This window comes from Ylistrum balloti, unplaced genomic scaffold (genome assembly GCF_031769215.1).
Source record: "Ylistrum balloti isolate Yb309-2 unplaced genomic scaffold, AGI_CSIRO_Ybal_v1 Utg369852, whole genome shotgun sequence".
Taxonomy (NCBI): Eukaryota; Metazoa; Mollusca; class Bivalvia; order Pectinida; family Pectinidae; genus Ylistrum; species Ylistrum balloti.
The window spans coordinates 472,577-487,131 of NW_026782004.1; the positions used below are offsets into that span (position 1 = coordinate 472,577).

At 35.5% G+C, this 14,555-nt stretch overlaps 1 protein-coding gene across 1 annotated transcript in view; it reads right to left on the bottom strand.

Moving 5' to 3' along the window:
* LOC132545698 (uncharacterized) overlaps window positions 1-14,555 on the bottom strand; it is a 59,961-nt gene that overhangs the window by 42,444 nt on the left and 2,962 nt on the right. The window contains 6 exon segments of the mRNA XM_060209387.1: window positions 5,647-5,796; window positions 6,121-6,198; window positions 10,699-11,097; window positions 11,475-11,659; window positions 13,722-13,867; window positions 14,154-14,270. Of these exon segments, the coding sequence (XP_060065370.1) occupies window positions 5,647-5,796; window positions 6,121-6,198; window positions 10,699-11,097; window positions 11,475-11,659; window positions 13,722-13,867; window positions 14,154-14,270 (1,075 nt within the window).

The following is a 14,555-nucleotide window of genomic DNA, read 5'->3' on the forward strand; positions in this document are numbered from 1 at the left end:
CTATAATATACACCTTAGTATTTTCTTGCGAATCCTATCCGTTGTTTTCATTTTACGCCCCAGCTCTGAAGTTAACCATGGTTTGTCATTTGAACTGATGGTGATTAATTATCTTAATTTTGAATTCCTGGGCAATTTTTACGGATATTTTGCTCATGTCATCCCATTATGAGATACGCCAAAACAATACATTATTGTCTGTTTTGTTAAAAACATACCTAATGCGACTACAAGTTTCATTCATACACATATTAACACCAGACATTTAAATTGTGTAGCAAGACATGCGTTTCTAATTCGGCGTTGTTGTTGTCCCTCCTTTATTCAGGGAGAATTATAGTTTTATTTGTCGCTCAAGATAAAAATGTCCATGTAGTTTATACTTTACAATCAACGTCGCCGACAGTTTGTGAATAGGGATTTTTCCCCCGAGTGCTTTGATAATAGAACTGTATGCTGTACTCACGGAACAAGTGAAATTTCAGATATACAGTGTAATTTGATTACGAGCCTCTTCAACAAGTAGTGTTCTTCACATCCAGAGAGTGTATCATTCGCCTTGAAACAACTATTTATTAGAAAATGGTGTTTGATAATACGGGATAACGATTGCAGAGTTATTTCCCTTTTTTGCGCCCGTTTTTAAAAGATATAACTCTCGCCATTGAACTAGCTTACCAGTGGAATATTATCGGCCAGAAGAAAACAAAAACTTTAAACTTCCACAAATATTTTCTTTAAAAAATACTAGCTCAATGCAACTGAACTACAATAAGCACCTGCTCGGTTATTTGCCTCTCACTTATGCTAAACACATAGTACCTTAGTTACCATCAGCTTACATCTCCATTAGAGACAGTTTTCCGCACAGATTCGGACACATACGAAGACGATGTGACGATGTTGATTGGACAGTAACAATCAGTAATATGATAATTGCCGTAATATTTGCTTGTTTACAGAATTTTCCTCAAAGACAAACCTAAAACCGCCTCCATTTTAATCTGCGATAAATACTACCTCTTAATTTCCCCGAAACGATACAAATTGTTCACTATCTTGACATAAAACCACTCAGAACGCCATCAGTATTATCGTCCTTCACACAAAACCACTCAGAACGCTATCAGTATTATCGTCCTTGACATAAAACCACTCAGAACGCCATCAGTATTATCGTCCTTGACCTCGACCACAGTTCCTTTCCGAGAAGCGAGGATATACATTTCGTTGAACAGGCCACTGATGCATGGATACTTTATTGTATATCAGCATTTATAGAAATCATACTGAATTTACCTTCAACATCAATCAACCTGGTGAATATATATTGTATCAACGCTTAGATATCGTAAATTTTTAACATGTGGATCTTCATTTTCAATCCAATATCATCGATAACATCATAGTCTTAAAAACTTGAATGCTATAAGGAGGAATGTAGCACCCTTCATACAACCTACCACACGTAACAACTATATCTCACAAAGGTACTCAACAAATATAAAATGTCAATTTATGGTAATGAATAAGTCGTTCACCAGTTTGATGACATGGTCTATTGCAGGTAAAGTGTTGTTCAACACAAAAGAATCACAAAAACGTTCCAACTATCGTTACATTATAATTTCTTAAATAAATTCCTGTAGTCAATTCTGGTATACAGCTGAAACAGCAAATCAGTTCCTTCATGTATGAAAATGCTAAGTATGCATTATAGATATAATACGGTTCATTATTTTAAATAAGTTAATTTATATTTAAATCTTACGATAAGGTATAGACCAAGCATCTGTTGAGGCATGTATCCCACATGTTATGAGAGTATTTCTGCTAAACATTAACACGATTTAATTATGACGTATTATGTAAAGTGTGTCATCTTTATACTAAGATAATAATATATTCACGATTTAAATAATTCTTTCAATTACAATTTTGCTGCGGAAAGCATTTTCTTTTATAATATTCCAACAGTGGAAATAAGTATTACCATTTGATCATTCTTGATGCTACAAAATCACCATTCAACGCTTTCTGTAGCTAATTTTATTAACATAGTGTTCTACATAGTGTTAAACATTGCAAAAGAGATGAATATTTCATAGATAAGGCGGAATATTGAAAAATAAAATTGAAAAAAAACACTAGATATTTCTGTGGTCTAGAGTCAAGAAATTGTACTTGTAAAATTATTCCAAGTATTGATAAAGATGATGGAAAGGTAATTTCTAGTCAAAATGAAATTCTTAAAGAAACTGAAAATTATTATAAATCATTATATGAAGAAAATAGATCATTACAAAACGTTAACCTGGAGCTTCTTTTGGAATCCTACAATATACCTAAACTGTCTCCACAGGAATCTTTGAATATCGACCGTCCAATTACACTTATTGAATTATCAAATACTCTTTTGAAAATGAAAAATAATAAAAGCCCAGGTTCTGATGATTTCACTGTTGAGTTTTTTAAAATGTTTTGGCAAAATTTAGGGCACTTTATTTCAAGATCACTTAACTATAGCTTCAGTATTTCAGAACTTTCAATAACACAGAAACAAGGTATAATAACTTGTATTCCAAAAGGTAATAAAACCACGTAATAAATTAACTAACTGGAGACCTATAACTTTATTGAACATAATCTACAAACTCGCTTCTGGTACAATTGCTGAGAGATTCAAAACTGTTATAAGTAATAACCAAACCGGTTTTATTCCTGGCAGATATATTGGTGAAAATACACGGTTGATTTATGATGTAATGAAACACACCGAAGACAACAATATTCCTGGCCTTTTACTTTTAATTGATTTCGAAAAAGCATTTGACTCTGTTTCCTGGAATTTCATTACAAAGACTTTGAATCTTTTTAAATTCCGCCCTAACATGATTAAATGGATTAAACTTTTTCAGAATAATACTAAATCAGCAATAAATATAGGGGGGAATTTGTCAAATTTCTTCAACATTGATCGCGGTTGTCGTCAGGGGGATCCGGTTTCATCTTATATTTTTATTTCGTGTGCAGAGATTTTATCAATAATTCTAAGAAATAACTCTAACATCAAAGGAATTACTGTAAGAGAAAAAGAAATACTTCTATCACAGTTTGCTGATGACACTTCTGTTATATTGGATGAATCCAAAAAGTCTTTAGATGAAACATTAAACAGTCTTACATTCTTTGCAAATATTTCAGGTTTAAAAATGAACTTCTCCAGGACTCAGGTAGTATAGATTGGCAGCAAAAAATACAGTGAAGATACTTATAATACCAATTTAAACTTAAAATGGGGGTGTACTAACTTTAATCTTTTGGGCATAGAATATGATGTAGATTTACATAAAATTACGAAACTTAATTTTGACAAAAAAACTTGCAAAGCTTAAATCGTTAATATCAGTGTGGCGCAAACGAATACTTACACCAATTGGTAGAATTACTGTTATAAAAACTTTATTGATACCTCAGTTCAATCATCTGTTTCTATCTCTTCCCAATCCTGATGACTTGTATATGAAAAAAATCAATACTTTATTTTATGATTATCTATGGAATGGTAAACCTGATAAAATCAAAAGAGATGTTATAATTAAAAACTATTTGGAAGGGGGACCAAAACGTATTCGACATAGAAAAAAGAACTGTTTTACCTAGTATTCCCATTAACTTAAAACTTACTTTGAAAGACAAAAAGGAGCTCAAAAAAATTACAAAACAATTAGTAAAACTTCTACTACACCAAAATCTGAAATAAATGGAACACTTCATTAAATTTGAGAGAATTTACATGGAACAACATTTATTCAGCTCCTTTTAACACAACATCCAACTCCAAACTTCAATGGCTGCAGTATAGAATTAATCATAGAAACCTTGTTACAAATACATTCTTATTCAAAATTGGAAAAATTGTAAATAAACACAATAAATTTGACATTGATAACCTGATACTACTTATTATAAAACATTACATATATAAGTCCAGATGTCTTGAACAACAACTTAATTTTTAATAGTGTTAAAAGTCACATTAAAGTTGAGTTAAAAGCACACCAAATTCTTTTATCTAAATGTAAATTAAAAAATAAGGCTCAATTAAGAGCACAAATCCAACAGTGGTTAGATTTTAAAGTTAATAGTTAGTATTCGAGTGAGATACTTTTATCTAATATTTATTCTATTAATCTACCTTGGCACAAAAGTATGCCTTTGTCTTTTAACACTTGTATTCTCTATGTATTATATATTCTTTACATTATCAGAACCTAGACTTATTTTGTCTATTGTACCTGTTGGTGTAATTAGTGTGCTATTCTTATGCTGTACAATATGTTTTTCTCCATTTGTTCCATGTCTTATGTAAATGTGATTTGTTTTGAAAATGTGAAAATGAATAAGATATAAATTTTAAAAAAAAAAGAAATTTGTTTCCTATTGTGTTTCTGAGAGTTGTCTCGCCTCACATCTTATCTTAGAAAATGTCTCGTATTATTGATTTGACATTATCGTTGGATAGTTTTACCATTTGTGGTTCAGTAAGAGACTTGGATTTGACAGAACTCTCAATCGAAAGTGATCTACAGTGTCAAACCGAAGTCTACATTATGAATTTCAGTAATTTATGAAATTAAGCATTGTAGTTTCTAAAAACAAAAAGATGATTTTCATGATTTAATAATTTTGCTAAAATCCATAGCTTTTCTTTTCTTGTCCCTTCCTTTAACCCCGGAATGGCTATATCGGTAGAATTATTGTTCACATGTTGGTATTTTCTTGCTTTTCAGTAAAAAATGCCAGCGAATTAAAATGACATATAATCATATCAATAAGGATATGTTCACGCGACATTGAGTTCTGTAACCCTCCTCACATTCAATAGAACAGTGTTTTATGCACTCCTATAATGACTCAAAGTAGGAAGTGTGTGTCCAACGTCGATATATCATTTGACTGGATTATCCAGTAAAGATGTAAGGTTTATGCAAACTGCATCAAAGAAGAAAATACGAACATATCAACAAAATCATAATCCAAACTCGAATTCAACAAGACTAGGGCAAACTATGAAGAAAGTATATACATGGAAAAGTACAAGGAGAATATGACCAGATGTTCCGAAATAGTACGATAGTAGAATATTGGTCAATGAGATCACTATGAGAACCGTGAAAATTCTCCACTATTTTCATCAACCTGTATCTTTTGAAAAAAAAGTTTGTCAGATGACGACTTCTTGCACAAAAATCGTGATACAAGCCCTAGAATATCGAATCGGCAGAGACATGTAAACACCATAGCTGGGAATGCATGAATGTTGCTATGTAAACAGTGTTGATGATAAAAAGACTTCTTGAACTTTCATTCTGTACCTTTACGGTTAATGAAATAAAACAAACTAGCAACTGTTACACCACGAGGATAATAAAGCCCTCCTTGTAGGATTTCACTTCTATAAATAATCATCCAACGATTGTTTTAATATATGGCAGGTTTAAACAGTTATCTGATCTGCTCTCTTTATACTTTTGAGCTACTTACAAAACAACAACACGAATTTCACTTTTTTCCTTTAATACAACACTAATCATTTTCGACCAGTGTATTTTGCACATTCGGGAACGTTAACAGGGTAATCACAAGCACGAATGTTTTCATTGAAAGCAAGGCCTGGGGGGCAAGGTTCGTGGAAGGCTAAGCCAAAGGCACATTGGTAGAAATATCCACAGTCTTGGTGATCAAGAAAGTATCCGTCTGTCTTTCCAAGACAGATATTGTGGCTGTTCGTCACTGCAAAAAAGACACATACAACCATTACACGCGTTCTCTGTTATCACATGAACAACTACACGTGGTTAGGAACCTTAATACGGAATGGCGTGCTTACTTTACGTAATTATGGTACGTCTATCAGAGACAGAACATAACCCAGCAAAAAGGAATTTGTAAACATTTTATTGAATAAATTACAATCGTGATGTCAAAGCAACACTTCATGTGGTCGCGTTTATCTCCCTGATCCCGAGCATTTTGGCACGTTATGAGGATAGTCACAAATGAAGGATTCGTCGTTGAACACAGTTCCAGGGGAACATGTCTCGTGGAATTGCAAACCTGCTGCACATTCATAGAAATGTGAACAGTCATTGGGATCGGCGTGAATACCATCGGCCTTCCCGGTGCAGAATTTTGCTGAAAAGCAGAGCCATATTGTTAGCGATTGAAGCAAACATAGCTTTGCGTGACGTATAGCTATAACACATCATCAAGGCACAATATCTGACGCAACATAAACAGCGCTAGACAGCCAACTAAATGTAAATAAACGGCAGACTTTCACAGTTAACTCTACATAAACAATGTATTGTAGCATTGTACACACAATTCCTCATAACAAACAACATCTGACAGCGATAAAAACAAGCAATATCTGGCAAGATTGCACAGTCAACTACACATAGACAATGTGTAATAGAACTGCACAGACAACTTCACACAAACAAACAAAAAACTGACAGCACTGCACATGCAACTCCTCAGAAAAAAAAATATATGATAGAACAACACAACCAACTCCACAGTTGCACCAATATCTAGCGATAACACATAGTACATTTAAATTAACAAACAATATTTGACAGCGCTGCACTGGCAACCCCATATAGATAATATCCACGGTCAAATCAACATTAAGCAATGTATAATAGCACTACACTGACAACTTCATAGAAACGAAAAATATTTGAAAGCGTTACAAAAGCACAGTTAGAAACAATATAGGACAGTGCTGCACATAAAGTGATAAGAAACAATGTCTACTTCACACCAGCAAACAATTGGCACGTCTTCACTGCAACGCCAAAGTGACATACAACTCGAATACAAACGAATGCACAGCCAACTCCAAGGTAACACCAATATCTGACTGCACTGCACGATCAACTCCACATAAACACACATATGTAAACATCAGGATTTTTAGTAAGAGCGCAAACATTTGAACCAGTGGAAAAGTAACATTTACTATATCTGTAAGTTCTACACAAACAACTTCACATTAGAGTACGAGGAAGTTGATAGACGGAAACGCAATGTCCTAGAGTCAGATAGTCTTTGACAGTACCATGTACATGTTACTTTACAAGCAAACAGTGTAAACATGGTGTCTGACAGTCGGATAGTCACCAACAGTACAATGTACATATTACTTGACAAGAAAACAGTGTAAACATTGTGTCTAACAGTCAGATAGTCACCAACAGTACAATGTGCATATTACTTGACAAGAAAACAGTGTAAACATTGTGTCTTACAGTCAGATAATCACCACCAGTACAATGTACATATTATTTTACAAGCAAACAGTGTAAACATTGTGTCTAACAGTCAGATAGTCACCACCAGTACAATGTACATATTATTTTGCAAGTAAACAGTGTAAACATTGTGTCTAACAGTCAGATAGTCACCACCAGTCCAATGTACATATTATTTTGCAAGTAAACAGTGTAAACATTGTGTCTAACAGTCAGATAGTCACCAACAGTACAATGTACATATTATTTTACAAGCAAACAGTGTAAACATTGTGTCTAACAGTCAGATAGTCACCACCAGTACAATGTACATATTATTTTACAAGCAAACAGTGTAAACATTGTGTCTAACAGTCGGATACAGTACAATGCATATATTGTTTACAGGCACAATCAAAGCGATAGCGTTTTACAGGCGCTTAAAGTGTTTTACATGCTGTGACACATATGATGTTAAACAACCGTATATATATTGTTACACTCGCACAAACACACAAACAAATCACTATGTTTTTACAATGTGCTTTCTTAGTATTTAACAAATACACGTGTATGATAGTTTCAAGACTTATCCAAAGAATACACATGTGTTTAAAACATTACATTAAGACACTTGATATATATATATCAAAACTGTGGACAGATACTACAACTGAAAATATTAAGACTGTAAGTATCTTGTCATAACTTAATCCTGTGATTTTTTTCTCGTTCACGAGGTTTATATCGGCAATGTGCTGGCTGAGAAGCTGGCGTTGTTGGCTGTGTGCTGAGGAAGTTATTTAAGCAACATTTACAGAGTAAACGGCAAAAGAAGTTAGTAAAGCAAGGCAGACATTGCTAATATGTTACATCAACTATTGTATTATCGTGTTACCATAACATACACGTTATCCTTGTAGCAAATTACATGTGATGTCATGTATATTTGTAGTCATTTCAATCAGATTTTTTCACAAGCATCAGACTTATTCACATATATCAAACTTATTCACGATTATCAGACTTATTCACGAAAAACAGAAGTATTCACATCAATCAGACTTTCTTGTATGTAACAAAATCATTGACGTTTGTCAAACTTATTCCTACACATATTCATTATTTCCGTGGAAAGAGGGAATATCAGACTTATTACCGTGGACTGTCATTTAGAGAACATATGTAATGGAGAATCAATTATATATTTCATGGGGCTATTACGCATTAGCATTCCTTTAGCTTTACATCGAATGATATGCAACTTAGACTTACAGACTGTCTTTCAGCAAATCATGTAAATTTGACTGTTATACTCAACAACATAATGCACGTGGTCTGTCAAACTTTGCATTTGAAATGTTCTCTTAAATTGGCATACACGTCATCATTCAATATGTCACTCAAAACTGTCATATATATATATATGCTGTAGCATGCACGATGTCTGTTAACGTACCAGGCACGTGAGCTTTGGATTAAACCTATCCAATTCGTAGACTGGAAATGATACCTATCGTGCATTAGTCAGGGTGTCGCTCGTACTTACTAATATATCTAAGCAGGGTGTCGCTCGTACTTACTAATATATCTAAGCGGGGTGTCGCTCGTGATTACTAATATATCTAAGCGGGGTGTCGCTCGGACTTACTAATATATCTAAGCAGAGTGTCGCTCGTACTTACTGATATATCTAAGCGGGGTGTCGCTCGTACTTACTTATATCTCAAAGCGGGGTGTCGCTCGTACTTACTAATATATCTAAGCGGGGTGTCGCTCTTAGTTACTAATATATCTAAGCAGAGTGTCGCTCGTACTTACGATATATCTAAGCGGGGTGTCGCTCGTACTTACTAATATATCTAAGCAGAGTGTCGCTCGTACTTACTGATATATCTAAGCGGGGTGTCGCTCGGACTTAATAATATATCTAAGCGGGGTGTCGCTCTTAGTTACTAATATATCTAAGCGGGGTGTCGCTCGGACTTACGTATACATCTAAGCAGGGTGTCGTTCGGACTTATTAATATATATAAGCGGGGTGTCGTTCGTGATTACTGATATATCTAAGCGGGGTGTCGCTCGTACTAACTAATATATATAAGCGGGGTGTCGCACGTACTTACTAATATATCTAAGCGGGGTGTCGCTCGTACTTACTGATATATCTAAGCGGGGTGTCGCTCGTGTTTATTAATATATCTAAGCGGGGTGTCGCTCGTAGTTACCATTAGGTCAACTAGGTGTATCGTTCTTTTAACTGAGCTTACCATTTGAATAAGACGTTGTCTTTTTTCATGTGTAGTTTACCTTCTTGAGTGGTTGAAGTCGAAGAAGGTCGTTCCACGTTATGTTACTAAAGCAGCAATTTTAGAATATTATGAAGCAAAAAGCTTGACGTGAAAACTTTTTAAACAAAAACCAAACATCAGCAACATAGAACAGCGCGATTCTTTTAATTGCTACCCACGGAATCAACCCCCTTAAAGCATTGTAGCTTGATATACTGTTGTCGACGATATATAAAACTATGTTCATTGCATGTCCCGAATGCACTCCATGCCTCCTTCACTTTTACATTTACAAGAATATATCACAGTTTTAAAACTGGTCAGCTCTATAGGCATACAACACAAGTCAACATTTGTTGTTTAAAACACTTAAAACGGAGGACCAGGAATGGATTAAAGTGTAGCGACATTTATAACGTGTGCGTGCATGTTGATAAGTAAGATGTTATGAGTTAAGACCTATAAGTATGCGAGAATGTCTGACAAGATTAGATAATACAATATTACATGTAAACTTAATAATGAGAAAGATGTGATTGTGAAATACTAAAAAAAAAGATGGTTTGTGTAACGTGTGATAGTCCTCGTGCGCAGGAAAAGCACGTTGTTTGTACAACTGTGTTAGGAATGACATTTTGAATTACATTTCTTCTGATATCTTCAAAATATGGAAACTGCCCATGCAATACTTAATGCAAGGAAAAAAACATCTGCAAATGGTACTCTTCGGTAATATATTAATGAAATACAATGACGTAACCACGTTACAAACACTTTATCCACAGCTCTAAATACAGACCACTGTGGTAAGAATTCCAGCAAGGTCTGTCTAATGGTCTTGATTATAACTGAAAGATTTTCTCAACTTGTTCAGACAAGCACTTTTTACGTATTTCATCTGACTAAAGCCTACAGTAGAATATTTTTCATACCAGATATTCGAAACACCTGGCTGACAAAATAACACAAAGTAGCACGCCATTCCGTCCTATACATTTAGTACGAAGTGTAGTCTAACTTCTCGTCAATAACAACGCTACGCTTAACAAGACAAACTTGGTGATATAAAGGTACCGAACCAGATCCTTGAGAATCTTATGTTTTACCTGGCGCGTTGGTTTGACCCGGTGCGCTGGTTTGTGGCGCGTTGGTTGGAGCTGGTGCGTTGGTTGCCGGAGGATTAGTAGCAACTGGTTGTGGTGGCATCGTCGTGACTGGTGCATTTGTAGGAGACATCGTTGTCATGGATACGACTGGCTTCTGTGTCAATGCAGGTGGCTGTGAGGAAGGTGGCATACTGGCTTTGCATTGGACATTTCTTGGCCAATCACAAAACAAGGTGTTCGGGTTAAATTGAAGGCCTGATGTACACGCCACTTCAAACGCAGCCCCACCAGCACAGATGTAGTACATTGAGCAATCAGTTGGACTAGGGTAAAAACCAGTAGTCTGAGAGGCACAGTTGAAGTGATTTGTAGTGGTTACCGTATGATGGGCGCTAGGTGCTGTTAAAAGTAACATCAAAAGCAAGCATTTGGGGGGCGAGTCGATTAGCTTAGCAACATTGACCTTTTGTGCAAATTGTACAAATTAAAAATAAGGCAAGCAAGCCAGCACAACACACCATATCAGGAAACAGAGACTTTAAGTTAATGCTTCTTACTTTTTCCAATAATAGGTGATGCGTGTATAACTTTCGTTGGTTCTCTTCCAGGGGAGAATTATCATTTTAAACATACCTTTAACATCTTGTTGACGCACGTATGGAGTTATTGGTTTCCAAATATATGTATGATAACTAATATATCATTTTATTTACGTACTTAAAATCAGTAACGAAGTTGTTTGCAACATAGGCATTGTACTATATGTACAGACATACCGGTTGTAGAGGCTTGAGGGGCTGGGGCGTTTGTTTGGGGCGCATTAGTGACTGGAGCGTTTGTCTGGGGTGCACCAGTGACTGGAGCGTTTGTTTGGGGCGCAACGGTGACTGGAGCGTTTGTTTGAGCAGGAGCGTTAGTTGCCACAGGCTTTTGTGTAGTGACCGGTGCGCTTGTTACTGGGCTGAAAAATAACTTTAAGAATGAATTTTAATATGGTCCCAGCACTTGTCTATATTGATGACAGGAAAGGAAAATAAAAAAAAAAAAGAAAGAAAAGATTTGCGCTATCTAGACGTTATTTTTTTCAGCAATATTCCACGTACTACTTATAGCTCAACATAACTCATCTCCACAATTCTTCTATAATACTGTCAGTTCTTGTTCCATCGCTTAAGGATTGATTTCCGGAGTCGCAGTTGGAGTTAAATGGAAATAACATTCACACTTAATCATGCTGAATATTCTATAATGAAAACATACTCTTTTTTATGTTACCGTAGGTTTGCTCTTTTTATTCAGGTCTGGTCCACATTTCTTTGCTATATTTCACACCTATATTCTCATATCTTGCCAAAGACAGTTCGTACAACAGGGAATTGAAATTTGTTTAATGGTTTGAATGAAGAACGTTTTTAATAGCTTTTTCTAGAATTGGATGTTTAAAAAAACTGGGATAAGAATTTTGTTCTAGTCAAACTCCACTAACCATTAATCCTACTATGCAACAATATCGTTGTTATTTCGATAAATATTTCGTTACTGTATGGAAACAGTAGGAATTTCAGACGTGCCTCTATACTGTCTAGTTCTTTGTCCTAAGGGGACCTGATTTTACTGGAGGATGTTTCAGATCAAAGCTGGCTAAAGTTCACTGGCTGATATGTCAGGAACTTAATGCTTTATATATTTACTTCAGCACAATGTACAAAAGCCTGCCCAGAATTACATCATCCCATACAATTATCAAAGTTTATACAATTTCCCTCACTAGTACGCCATTAGTGTTTTTAAGATTGTCCTGTCTTTTTACCCGTATATGTTAGAGAAGCAATAATTAATTCAGGTCTGGTTATATCTATCATAACTGACTACAATGGATTTTGCGGACAGACAACGACCAATACCTTTCAGAAACTCTTTGTAATAGGACATTTGTTAAATACTTCATGAAGAGAACAATCAAAGTGCATCATGTGAAAAATACATTTCGCGAAAAAGCCAAATTATTCTTGATAAATAATTGTAGGAAAGAAATACGGAAAAGGAAGAGCAATGAAATATTGTCAAATTTTACATGAATATCGGAAAGCATGCAAAATATTCAAAATCTTCCATTTCTGCTATAACCTTTTTAAATAGTATCAACGGGCGAATGTGATTATATTCTAGGATTCCTTTTCGACGTTAGATATGAAACTTGTATTAATTCTACTGTAAGAGAGGGTTGTACAACAGGCACAAAGGGATATAGCACTAATACAAATATAGAGTTAGGTATATGATTCTGTTTTTCACGCTGCTCAATTTTGAAGATTACGCCGGGCTAACATTGTAACAAATTAAGTATGTCATGCTTTCTCATTGGTAACAATATATTATTGCATTCGCCACTTTCCTACAAAGGATATCGTATCTGACATGCTGTAGCTTGTGTATAAGTTAGCTGACAGCTTTGGATACAACATATCAGGGAGTGAACCTTGTAGAAACCACTGATCCAGGGCTGGACCTTGTAGAAAAGCGAGGTAACTTAGTGCTTGGTTAACACTGATCCGGGGCTGGACCTTGTAGAAAAGCTAGATAACTTAGTACTTGGTAACCACTAATCCGGGGCTGGACCTTATAGAGAAGTTAGGTAACTTACTTCTTTGTTAACACTGATGCGGACTGGACCTTACACAGAAGTTAGGTAATTTACTTCTTGGTTAACACTGATCCGGGCTGGACCTTACACAGAAGTTAGGTAACTTACTTCTTGGTTAACACTGATCCGGGGCTGGACCTTGTAGAAAAGCTAGATAACTTAGTACTTGGTAACCACTAATCCGGGGCTGGACCTTATAGAGAAGTTAGGTAACTTACTTCTTTGTTAACACTGATGCGGACTGGACCTTACACAGAAGTTAGGTAACTTACTTCTTGGTTAACACTGATCCGGGGCTGGACCTTACACAGAAGTTAGGTAGCTTACTTGGACAAAGCAGATTAGGGGCTGCACCTTGTAAAGAACCCAGATGACTTACTTAGATCCAGGGCTAGACCTTGTCAATTCGTCATTGATCGCGTGTAAAAGTGGATATTTTCCTTGTCCGCAGGATCCTGAGAAATCATCCAACGCCAAACTCCAAACCATTATACCACCATATTGCTCTTGTTTTACGAAATCCACCTATCATATAAAGATGATTGCTTAAAGGTGGTATGAAAATAATTTAAAAATCCATTTTAAATCAGGTTTTATCCTACCACCGGAGAAATATACTTTATTCCGTCGGTTCTAACGTTTTAAAAACATTTATCGGGTCTGCAGTGTTAATTTTCTTTACAAGATTGTGATTTCTGCGTGTTAATTACCGTTGAAATCGTTAATCATTACTCTGTTGGTCCTGCATTGTTAATTACTGTTAAAACATCTAGCATTACGCCTTTGTCATATCAACGAGACCTTGAATTACCTTCTTACGGAGACTTTCTTCATCATCGTAGCCCACCCACTGGTTACCCTTGACGATGTAAGGCACTTCCTCTCCCTGTATGATGTGCTTCTGAGCGCCGGGAATCATTTTACAGATCTGAAGGAAATAAAAAAGAATAATTTAACATTCTCTGTTTTTGTGATAAACTTGAAATATATCAAAAACCAGGATACAATGTTTAAATTGAATTTATCGTGTCCGCAAATCTACTTTTCTGATCAGATTTGCTTATGGGAAATCCCTTCGATGCAATTCCATTCCTCATTTACATACGATTGGTTACATTATTATCAGTAAGGGCAGGGGTTTCCTGGCCGTGACAATATAATATCGCTACATCAACCATATAACATGTAAATATTACTGAGGTAATGTCAATAT